At 32.7% G+C, this 12,434-nt stretch overlaps 1 protein-coding gene across 2 annotated transcripts; it reads right to left on the minus strand.

Moving 5' to 3' along the window:
* Positions 1-5,381: 5,381 nt before the first annotated feature.
* LOC124919643 (probable E3 ubiquitin-protein ligase HIP1) lies at positions 5,382-11,369 on the minus strand. Of its 2 annotated transcripts, XM_047459937.1 has the most exons (7): positions 10,805-11,369; positions 9,081-9,282; positions 8,374-8,999; positions 7,432-7,626; positions 7,197-7,351; positions 6,376-6,486; positions 5,382-5,763 (listed from the first exon to the last, which is right to left on the minus strand). In XM_047459937.1, the coding sequence occupies exons 1-7, from the start codon at positions 10,976-10,978 to the stop codon at positions 5,703-5,705; spliced, it is 1,524 nt and encodes a 507-aa protein (XP_047315893.1). In that variant the 5' UTR covers positions 10,979-11,369; the 3' UTR covers positions 5,382-5,702. The 2 variants fall into 2 exon arrangements, with proteins under 2 accessions (XP_047315893.1, XP_047315892.1); XM_047459936.1 differs by having other exon boundaries at positions 8,374-9,282; positions 10,805-11,368.
* Between the last annotated feature and the right edge of the window lie 1,065 nt (positions 11,370-12,434).

Consider the following 12,434-nt stretch of genomic DNA (forward strand, 5'->3'; position numbering starts at 1 on the left):
GTCATCATCTTAGGAAGCAAGATGAGCACAAACTCTCTTCTTCCACACGATGTAGTTTTCTTTCGAAAACATAGGAATCTTGGAGGAACTGGCATCTTTAGTCATGATTCAAGTTCTTTAGAAGCTTAAGAATAGAAAACGAAGCTTTGATACATGTTGATAGGATCAGTGCTAACAATAGAGACTAAGGTCTGACTATTGATAACAACTTATGATAAACAATTCGATAATAATCCAGTGAAGGATTAATATTTGTTTCTATTCTTCACAAATCCTTCGAACTCTTGAAACGGAATCAAGTGTGGAAGTGTTCGTCTGATTTGAAGCTTTGAACCAATGGAAGGTAAATAGCAGAAAGTAAAGAACACAGGAGTTTCATGAATGTTCGGAGATAAAAACTCCTACGTCACCCCTTCTTCCACAACCGGAAGGATATCCACTAAATACTTTGAATCAAATACAACTTAGCTATCTAACTCTATGTTTAACAGAACAACCTCTTTTACACTTACAATATTCTCACAGCTAGACAATAATTGATTTTCTCTCTTGAGCTTGAATGATGATAGAGATCAGTAAGAGCAAGAGTGAGTGAGTGAGTAAGTAAATAACTTCGGTAAGGTTGTGAACAAGTGATTCATCTGTTGTCCTTGAGCATTTATTTGTAGTAGAAGGACACCAATGGTCGAATCTTCTTCGTGGACATGTGGCAAGTGTCCGTTGGAAGGTCGCCCATAATACCATAATGCAGCAAATTCTGAGCAAATAGATCGTGGTTGTACCAAACTGGTAGTGCGCCGAATATCCTCTGAAGTTGTCTTGTACTAGACAGGCAATTGGAAGGATATTTGCGTACGTGGCGTTCGTTCATTTGATACAATTAGTTGGCTTGTCATACTGCACAGAAGTGAGTGGAGCAGGAGTAGAAGACAGTTAGATGATAGTGGTTAGACGTATGCTTTCTTCAAACGGCTGCTAAAGCAAAGCATTAGACATGCTCCGTTAGACCAAGTCTAAAGGAGTTAGACGTCCTCGTCTAACTATGCGTCCCTTTAGACCAAATCTAAAGGAGTTAGACGTTCTCGTCTAACTATGCATCCCTTTAGACCAAGTCTAAAGGAGTTAGACATCCTCGTCTAACTACGCATCCCTTTAGACCAAGTCTAAAGGAGTTAGACGTCCTCGTCTAACTATGGATCCCTTTAGACCAAGTCTAAAGGAGTTAGACGTCCTCGTTTAACTACGCATCCCTTTACACCAAGTATAAAGGAGTTAGACGTCCTCGTCTAACTACGCATCCTTTTAGACCAAGTCTAAAGAAGTTAGACGACCTCGTCTAACTACGCATCCCTTTAGACCAAGTCTAAAGGAGTTAGACGTCCTCGTCTAACTATGCATCCCTTTAGACCAAGTCTAAAGGAGTTAGACGTCATCGTCTAACTATGCATCCCTTTAGACCAAGTCTAAAGGAGTTAGACGTCCTCGTCTAATTACGCATCACTTTAGACCAAGTCTAAAGGAGTTAGACTGCCACGTCTAACTACGTTTCCCTTTAGACCAAGTCTAAATGAGTTAGACTACCACGTATAACTATGTTTCTCTTTAGACCAAGTCTAAAGGAGTTAGACTACCACGTCTAACTACTTTTCCCTTTAGACCAAGTCTAAAGGAGTTAGACTACCACGTCTAACTACGTTTTCCTTTAGACCAAGTCTAAAGGAGTTAAACTACCACGTCTAAGTACATTTTTCATTAGACCAAGTGTAAAGTAGTTAGACTACCACGTCTAACTATGTATCCCGTTTATTTAGCCTTCTTAGACCATGTCTTAATTAGGATAGTCTTATGCACCTGCACAAAACAAATAGACAACTTAGCTTTATTCTATTTAAACATCATCAAAATTCAGTTGTTTAATGTTTCATAGTTTTTTGTTTATTTCTAAGTTAATTACTTCTCACTTAATTAACTTTTTTCTTTACTTTGTTTTTAATTTTTCCTACAATTTCCCCCTTTTTGATGATGTTAAAACTATGCAACCTAGATAAAAATAAATAAACATCTATCAAATAAAATTGAAATCAATGTAGTTCATCAAAGTATTCAAGCATATGTTTAAAGTACGAGAAACAGAGAGAAAGATTTAGGGTCCTTCCCTTTTCACTCTTGGATCTGCGTCGCTTTCAAGCATTGATTCGCTAGTTAGGATGTTATGGAATCGAGTGATCACTCGGCCTCCACTGCCACCACCTATGTCGCCTCCACGATTTGGACCTCTTTTTGCTGGTGCACAACTGTCTTCGCCACCTCCGGAAACTTTTCTCTTTGATTTCGATCGAGTTCCTCTAGCAGACGTTGACCCCCCTCTTTTGCTTCCCTGTATCTTCAATGCCCACACCGAGTAGTTACTCTTCGTGTGTAATGGATAGGAGAGCGTCACGTTCCCTTCTCTTCCAATCTTCATTGCCTCCACATCTTTAGTTGATCTTGTCGACGACATGTTCTTCAATCTAGCTCTAATACCAAATGTTGCCTTTGACTATTGGATCTTTCTAAGAGCAGCTATGAAGATATGAAACTCTTGAAAATAGATATTTGTTAAAAAGGAAAAAGTTTTGAGAATCTTAAGTTTTGTATATTCAACATTTACAAACAACTCTTTATATATGAGTAATTAGCCTAGAAACCCTAAATTAATTACACATATAGGTCAAAGCCAATTAATAATTAAATAAACCCTAATTGTATAAAAACAATAAAGACCTACAAGTTTTAATTTTCTGACAATTAATGTTTAAACTCACAATGTAAAAATTCGATGTATAGTATATTCTTTTATTAGTCTATTTATAATTGTATAAAATAAATAAAGTCTCTCATCTTTCAGGTTTATAACTGCTTAGCAGTTTAACTCTTTAGAATTAACTGATTTAATAACAATCTAACAAACTATTATTTAATTTATTATTAATAATCTATTTACAACTAGGAATTCAAAATTCAATAACATTGCCGAGTATAATAATCTTAATAGTAGGTTAATATTGATTTTTAACATAATATATAAAACTCTGATGTGTATCATACACATAAATTTTATTAGCAATTAAAAAAAATTCATGTGCATAAAAAAAATCATTAACAATTGTTAACATTTACAGTAATCTTAAAATTGACTCTTCTCTACATGTATTAATTCAAAAATCTTCACACTTAAGAAATGGTAATCTATGCATTTTTGCAAATGGACATGTAGAACAGTGAATTTTTTTTATTAACAAGATCTGGAAAACAAAGCAAAGAGGCAACAAATTGTTTCTAGGTTTTTGGTTGAAGGGTCATTACAATATGTGAACTACAATGGGTTTACAATATGTTATCTGATTTCAAATTGCTGGTTAAATTGCCAATTGTTCTCTATTGTAATAACATGACATTAATACATATTAAACAAAATTCAATGTTTTATGAGGGAACATATTGATATTGATTGTCACCTGGTAAAAACAATTACAAATAATATTTTATTTCTCTAACCTATATTGCTTCTAATATTCAAAATGTACATATATTTACAAAGCAATTGAAGTTCAATAATTTCAGATTTGAGAATCAAGTTAAGTGAAGGAATAAAGTTGAATTCTTAATTGTAAATAGATTATTAGTAACAAATTAATTAATAGTTTGTATCAGTGGTTAATCTTTTTAGATTGTTAATAGGAAGTTAATTGACCGTTTGTATAATAAAATTAGATTGTTATTAAAGCAGTTAATTAACTAATAAGGAGTTATAACCTGAAAGTTCATAGACTTTATTTACTTTGTACTATTATAAATAGACTAATAAAATAAAATGATATGTATCAGGTTTTTACATTTTAAATTCTACACTGTCTCTATTGTTTCAATTTAATTTTAAACATTTTTTTATTGATTTTCACAAGATTTAATTTGAAGATTTTTTGTTTTTGTTGTAATAAGTAGATTTGAAGAGAATTTATCTGATGCGGCTCTATAATATCCTTCAACATATTGCATATTAATTTGTTTAAGTCGCATTAATTTGTTTACAATTTTATTTTTAGTCCTTTGGTTGAGTTTTGCATTGGATTTGACAATTTTGTAAAGAATCTATTATTTTATTGATCTATAATATTTTAAAGATAATAAAAGAAATCCATTAAAAACATTATAGATTAGTTAGGTATATGTTGTTATAATTCTATTTAATAGTGTAATTGGTTTAGTTTGGTTGATTTATACATCGAAATACACAATCAAGTGGTTGAAATTATTTTCAAAATTTTCAAACCAATAAATTTTAATTTTTTGGTTGTTTTTATTGTTGGCCAAAAATATGGTTACATAATATGTATACCTGAAATTCATGTTGATTTTATTTATTTGTCAAAATAATTATTAAATAATATATATATATATATATAATAAATGATAGAGAGCGGGAAAAAATATTTATAAGAAAGTTCACAGACAATAATATGTCAATTTTTGAGTGAATTTAAAATTTAATATAAAATAAAACTTTCAAATTTTCAATGCATTCAAAAAGTGATACATAATTTTGGTCAAACTTTTTTTTCATTATTTTTATATACTTATTTTTCCAATATACTCATTAAATAATAATTAATGATTTTTTGGATATAATTATTATTTTTAATTAAAAAAAAGTTTTAAAGAGTTGATATATATAAATAAAATAAAAAATAATAATTTAAAATAAAGAATATTTTAAATTATGAACCGAGTAATGTAATTGATAAGTGCGGAATAAAATAATGTTTTATTTTAGTTTAAAAATAAAATTTAATTTAAATCTTTGTAAGTTTAGACAATGTTAGATTTTTGTTGCAAAATACATCCAAATTTCATAATTTGACTATTCTTTCTTTTGCTTTTCTTTCTCTCAACAACCTTTCTAATAAAAAAAATTTACCCCAAAATAAATAAATTTAAATCGGAACCACCTCTTTTTTTTTTCAAAATACCCATAATTACAACTAAAAAAATTATTTTTCTTGGTTCAAGAATCCTCTCTCAGCTATCTTTGATTAGATTTTTGTTGCAAAATACATCAAAATGTAATAATTTGACCCTTTTTTTTCTTTTCTTTTTCTCAACAACCTTTTTAATACAACAACAACAATTTACCCAAAAATAAATAAATAAAGCATTTAAATGGCAACCAACTCTTCTTTTATTTTTCAAAATACCCATATATGACAACAAAAATTATTTTTCTTGGTTCAAGAATCCTCTCTCAGCTATCTTTGATTTGATTTCCCCCCTCCTTAATATAAATCAAAGCCCAGATTTGATCTAAACGCAACCATGCAAGACATGCTAACAATATCATGCTATTGATAGTCACCACAACAATCCTGCAATTTGATGAATAATCCGATTTAGAAAACACTTACAAAGATAATGTTTCTGTGCAAACAATAAGTATTTTAAAAAAGGATCCAGGAACAACATCCTCATAAAATCCTCAAAGTGACAAATATTACAGTATCTCTCTTCTATGTGTTTGGGTTGTTGGAATCTCAACATCCAAATCAAGCTTTTAAACAGCAAATGAACTTTTTTCGGACCAACTTAACCAGCATCAGTTTATTCCAACTATAGAAAATTTCTACAGTGCTTCATTTTAGCTGACCTCAGGGGGAAAATAGAGTAAGTTAATTCCCGACAGGCCTCAAGTCTGATCTGCAGATATCCCCACGACAAAGCGGACAAACCCTGCATCGATGTGAGATTGAAAACCAATTAATGTAATCTAAAACCACCACACAAGTTGGTTCTTGATGGTTACCATCTCCAACAATTAAACATTTCCAACATGCACCGGTTGTCTTTAAAATCTGAAAATATCTTTATATATTGGCCCCTTAATGCACACATCTGTTTTGTTTTCATGATTAGAAACAAATCTACCTTTGCCACAGAGGAAAAAATCTCAAAAAAAATAGGTAACAAAAATCACACTATAATTTGGATCATAATTTATAGAAAATAATCGTTTACCAAACGAAAAGAAAGAAGAACACTTTAAATTTTAACTTTGACGATTTTCAACAGAACCGTGATCTTGACGTACATCGAGACAATATACCTGTTTCCAAATAGAGTTACAGTCTCGTTTGGAATCAAATTCTTATTGCAGTATGACTAAACTGTTAATTTTTACATATGCACGAATTTTCAATATCAAAAATCTAAATTATAAGTATGTTGTGAAAGCAGTTAAAATGAGAAAAAGAAGTGAAATGGAAGCAATATCAATAAGTTGGTTATAGGGTAAGAAATGCACAGAGAGAATAAAGAAAGATGTGTGTGTATATATATATATACCTGTGGATCTCCTTGAGCCATTTGTCAATACATGTTGTGTGGAATTCATGGTGGCAAGGTAGTACTCTCATTGAGTCTCCTTCCTCATACTCAACAAGGCATATGTAGCATCTGTATAACTTAAAAGGTCAGGCAATCCAATTGAACATAAGATAATAGGTGAAGTTATGCTCTTTACTTTATGCAGAAAAACAAAGAACTCTAGACAAATGAGATATTGAACTTAAAGAACAAAAATGCAAGGAAATGAAGCGTTTATTTTATTTTTTTAACACTGAGGTTCTTTCTCCGGAGAAGGCTAGCACAGGACCCACCCACCTCTCCTCACTTCTTAAAAAAATACTTAATCTCCGGGTTATGTGTCCTCGATGCGCCCTTCAAAGCCCTAATCTTTATCCTGTGCTATAAGTCTACTACGTTTTTAATCCGAGACCATGGAGATTTAAGATGAAATTACAAATCAACAACAATAGACTTACAATCACTTCTTAGAAATTGTAGCCCCGTTTGAAAATGCTTTTCTTTTTTGTTTTTGTATCTGAATTTGTATCCAGATACGTTAGAAAACTAAACTTAGTTAGAGACATTCAAAATTTGATCCTCAATAACTACAATGCACAAAATTCTACTAGTATCTTGAGTTGGCAATTAGAAGAATGATATGAACTTTCAGGGATATAAATATTCTTATTAGGACCAAAAACAAAATTTTTAACTTTGCCTTCATAGGCTTGACTCAAATCAAAATAAAATATTAGGACCAGAGAAAGCAGTTAACTCTCATAGATTTGACTCAAATTAAAAGGAAAATTATTACTTACTGAGCAGCTTCTTCGTTCAGATGCTTTTGCAATTTACTGTATAATTTCACAGGAAGAGAGTCAACAATTTCATCAGGTGCTGGAACTGATCCAATTGAAGAAAGAGAAGGCTGAGAAGAAAGAACAACTGATTGCTGGTGAATTTCATCCAGAACCTAGCAAAGGTCATGAGGACATTAGTTTTAACCCTAGGACACAATTAAGAAAGAACAACTTTTGAAGGATGAAGATTTACCTCAAATAAAGCTTCAGCTAGCATGACAATTCTTGATATGCTAGCCCTAGCACTACTATCTTCATTGGAATTAAGATCACGAACACCATTTCGACATCCACAACGACCCATCCGATTTTGACCAGATAATATGCAAGACCTTTCATGTCCAGAAAAGTTCTCAAAACGACTTCCCAAACGCTGAAGTGCATGAACCTAGCATGTGTAGTATAGATATGAATATGAGATAGTGGAGTAGAATAGAAGATGAAAGAAATGAATTCATCCAGTTAAATAATGCCTGTTTTGGTGTCACATTTTGGCAACTTGCTAAAAATACAATAAATTCTACATTTGGCATAACACTTCATCCAGAAGAAAAAAAATGTAATCACAGTCCAAAATTTTGGTTCACCTTTAGGCCTATTGTTCTAAATGTTCTTAAGTAAAAATAATTATATGGTGAAATGCCACACGTGTCATTACTCTTTATCCTCCAACCCAATAATCAATATAAAAAGTAGCTGAAATATTTTATACCAAATGAGATATCATCTAGTTTAATCACACTTCTCACACCCAAAAAAAAAACATTTCTACTTTTTACTTTGATTGGGATAGAGATTATGACAAAATATCAGTTTCCAAAAGAGGTTCAGTAGGTTTATGTGGCTGAAAATGAGCTAGCTCATGCAAACTTTTATCATTCACATTTGCATGAAAATCTTGGCAGAATGGATAAACAAGAGCTCAAGTGGCAAGGGCTTTGGTCTCAGGTTGGATTCTCAATAAGAATGCTCTAAATTAAAGGGGGTCATCATGCTAGACACTCTCGGGAATAATCCTGGGTCACAAAAAAAACAAGTGAAGAAAATTGTTTTGATTTGTTGTTTAAATTCTTACGTATTCAGAGGCTGTTTCTAGCAAAGAATATATAAACGTTCAGTGAGACAGCAAACAAACCTGTGAACGAATTCTTCTTCTTCTTTCAAGGAAATTTGATCTATGTTCCAATAAATCATGATACCTTGTCTCCCGTCTGTATGGTCCATCCACTCTCCTATCTCGATTTCTGTACAATGATTCATCAACAGGAATTTCAGGAACCATGAATGACTCAGAAGATGACACTTCCGTTCTTCCACTCCACTCTTCAGCTACTACACCAGGATGATTTACATCTATAGCATCCTGTGCCGGTTGCAAAGGAGAGAATGGCAAGTAAGGAGTTGACCTACGAATAACTCTGTCTCGAAGCCTTCCAACACTTAATGTTCTACTAAACCGAACATTACGTTCAGCTGCAGGTTCCCATGATTCATTCCTCCTCACAGCATTTCTTGTCTCCAGGCATTCTATTTCGTTGTTTCTAGAGGTATGCAAATCTTCACTACTTGTATCTTGAATAGAAAATTCTTGACCATCTCGTGCAGCCTTACTCTCGTTATCCATACCACAGGAAGAGCCATGTTGTAGACAGGACTCTTCTTGTTTGCTTGAAACGGGTAAAGTGGAAGAAGAAGAAGATACAGGACATGCCCTTGAGGAACCTATACTTGCTGTTCGGCTAAGTCTGAAGCTTATACTACCTGGTAAGAAGCTAAAGCGTGAAAGTAAATGTCTTGAAGGGCTTCGGGACCTAGAAGAGGAAGCTCGAGAGAAGCTACTACCAGTTCTAGTAGAAGTATCTAATGACCTTGACTGGCCCCATTCATCAATCACAGAATTGGAAGATAAACTTGTCAAGTCATCTTGTGGCTGAATTCCATTAGTTTTCCCATTGAATTCAACTTTTGTTTGGTCTGTGTACAAAGTAGTCGGGTTTGTGCATGAACAGTCTCGGCCATTTTCTTTATTTTGATGGTTGTGAACCTGTTCAATGAAAAAAATAAAATCATGAGTGAATTTACCCATGAGGATAAAGGCAACATAATACATGCAACATACTAGATAAATGAAAATTATGTAGATATGAATAACCAGTCATAATTCCAGATTATGTGGTTGTTTCTATTATATGCTGTAACGAAGCCGCTAAAAATAATTAGGATTCTATTTTGGGACAATAACTTTCCCAACCCCAAACCCGACACAAATTTTCATTATTGTATCTTCCCTCCTTGAACCTGTATATACCTAGAAATGTAAGTCAAGCTGAAAGGAAGCACATGTTAACAACTGAGCTTTGAAGAAGTTAGGCTTGTCTAAATTTTGTCAAATTGAGCTTGAAGTCAGGCTGGTATAAGAAAGATATAACAAGCCGAGCTAACATAGAGTTCTTTGATATACATTTTTCATATCATGATCCCAAAAAAATCTACATTTGTTATGTTTGCAAAATCTAAACATAATCTGGATAATGATCCAAAACAATTATAAATATAATATATATACCAACTGAAGCCAAAAATTACAATATAACTAGATCATTATCCATAGAATATTTTTATACCAACTAAAGCCAAAAATCACACTAAAGTCTAGATTATGATCTAGAAAATATCTTATACCAAATGAGAAAATTAACAAAGATTTTGATAAAAGACCAGTTTTTAAATAGGCTATGAAAGTATGCATCTCATTAGCACCCCTGGCAGTAATAGCTGGTTGTGGCAACATTGAAGTTTGAAAAGAAGATTTTCTCAAGAGAAAAAATGGTTTGAAAAGAAGTTGTAGCAATGGATTGTTGGAAAATAAATATGATAAAATGGGATGTAAGCTACTATACAATTAAGAAACCACATCTAAGAAGCCTTCCCAAAAGGTCAAATTCGAAGAAGACAATCTAGGGAGTGGGTGGTATAGCTTAGCTTAGAAGATGCAACAAAAAAATATGACATGGAGTCTATTGTTTATCACATTTTCTGATCCGAGTCTGTATGTCAAAATCTACAAAAAGAAAATGGTAAAAAATCACAATGCTCTAAAAGATTATATGAATCATGATCCAGAAATAATTATGAAACTAAAAATCACAATGTAATCTGGATCATGATCATTTAAAAGAAAACAGAAAGTTTAACTTTGGCAATTTTCAATGAATCCATATTTGTGACAAAGATTGTAACTAAATACAAATTTTCATCATAACCAGATGATCCATTCATCATTATTTCCCTCCCTCCATCAATCCAACTCTTTCTATATATATATGATACGTTAAGATTCTTGTATTTCGTTTGAACATTGCAGTCTGCATTGATTTTCTCACTGCATGTTAGTTGTTTTTCAGTAAACCAAAAAAAACGTTTAGTAGAACAGAAAGAGTTTATAATTAAACTAGTTGTTATCTATGAAACAGAAGGAGTTCAACCAATTTTTCATGATTTCAAATATGGAGAGAAATACGCATAAGGTAGAAGATCTAAGAGCATAATATCTAAAGAGGTATAACCTGTTCGTCGTTGTCGCTATCGTGAGAAGCAGAAGATGGAACAAGACAAGAAGGCTGGAAGATTCTTCTTCCTTTAGATCGGGTCTTCCGAACTGCGGAGGAGGAAGACGACAAGGATGAAGAAAAAGAAGAAGATGTCTCTGCAGCATTGGACTTGCTACTGTTAGATCCCATCGTATCTGCTCACCCCAGAACGAAAAAGGTCGATCTGTTACATCCCCATTTTATGAAGGGGGAGGGAGATATCAGAGATCCCGATTTCAGTCATAAATGTGGATTGTGATTGAATTGCATTTCCGAGAGGCTTGTGGTGATGAGCGCCTGATCTGTCTGTATCGTACGAATGCATATTCAGCTGGATGCGTTGTGCATTTTGAAAGCGTTGTTGTCTTTTGGGAAAGTCGAGTCGGAGGAGTCGAGAGGGAGGGAGCAGTCCACGGCATATGGGGGTCTATGTTGAGCAGGAAAAGGACAGACTGTTATTAATTCCATGGAACATGGCCCTTCCTTAGCCGTTTAATCGGGGCTTCATGATCATGGAACTTTGGAGCTATGAGATTTGGGAAAAAAAAGAACCGGATCAACTTCTATTCTATTGGGCTATATTTCTCTAATTATTGCAAATTCCAGCTCTTTCCACATGCTCCAGGACTTTTTGTCCCCATATTTATTATATTTAAAAAAATAAAAATAAATAAATAACGTAACATATTGTCTGCAAACACACCCCTAATCATTTGTTTGACGCAGAATTTCTCCGATAACGGACTTGAACTCAGGATCTCAGGAAGATCAGAATATTCACCACTTGTTGCAAAAATTAGATAACAAATTAAGCAAATAACCTACAAACACATTTATTCATTTACACAAACATACAAACTGAGAAGTTGGAAGAGACTAGGAATATTCACCTCTGTATTATTTATTTAATAATTAACTATCTACAAATGAAATATCAATTTTCAAACTATATTTCAATATATATATTTTCAAATATAAATTTAAATACATTTGACATATACATTAGCATTCCCATATTTGAGTGTATTGAATGAATGTTAAGGATTTAATGTACTGTTTATTAATTAAATTATCTAATCAAATATCCACTTTATCATTTTCTCATTTGAAGTAAAAAAAAAGAATAAGGTAGCTTCCACCATTTAATTGTTTAATTTTTCTTATAATTTCTCAAGCTTTAGAAATAGATAATTTATTTATATTCTTTGTTATTGTTCCCATTGAGGGAAATTTCATGAAATGACATTAAAGATCACATTATTTGCTATATAAGTGTTGGTGAAACTTTTTCTTTTTTTTTTATTTTGGACGAAAATGCTCCGTTGAGAAACTCAACCTCCAGTTGCGTCAACGCGAATTTGCGTAAAAAAAAATTGCGTCTCGCGAATGCCGGTTGCGTCTCACGATTGTGGACGTCTCGCGACATGGGCAAAATCGTCCGGAAAAAAAGAAAAATGTCAACAGCGCATTTAATTTTATGCGCAGACATTTATAACAAATAAGGTGATCTTTAGTGTCATTTCATCAAATTTCCCCATGGAAGGATAACAATAGTTACACTAAATGTGTTTCTGATTAGTTAGGTACACTGAATACCAGATATGAT

Source organism: Impatiens glandulifera, chromosome 1 (genome assembly GCF_907164915.1).
Source record: "Impatiens glandulifera chromosome 1, dImpGla2.1, whole genome shotgun sequence".
In the NCBI taxonomy this organism is placed as follows: Eukaryota; Viridiplantae; Streptophyta; class Magnoliopsida; order Ericales; family Balsaminaceae; genus Impatiens; species Impatiens glandulifera.

Bases quoted from the DNA above. Each gene is read 5' to 3' on its own strand.
- LOC124919643 (XM_047459936.1), bottom strand. From the start codon at position 10,978: ATGGGATCTAACAGTAGCAAGTCCAATGCTGCAGAGACATCTTCTTCT. The intron at 7,352-7,431 runs GTAAATCTTCAT...GACCTTTGCTAG, and splicing joins TAGCTGAAGCTTTATTTGAG to GTTCTGGATGAAATTCACCA. The intron at 6,487-7,196 runs GTAAGTAATAAT...TAAGTTATACAG, and splicing joins CTGAACGAAGAAGCTGCTCA to ATGCTACATATGCCTTGTTG.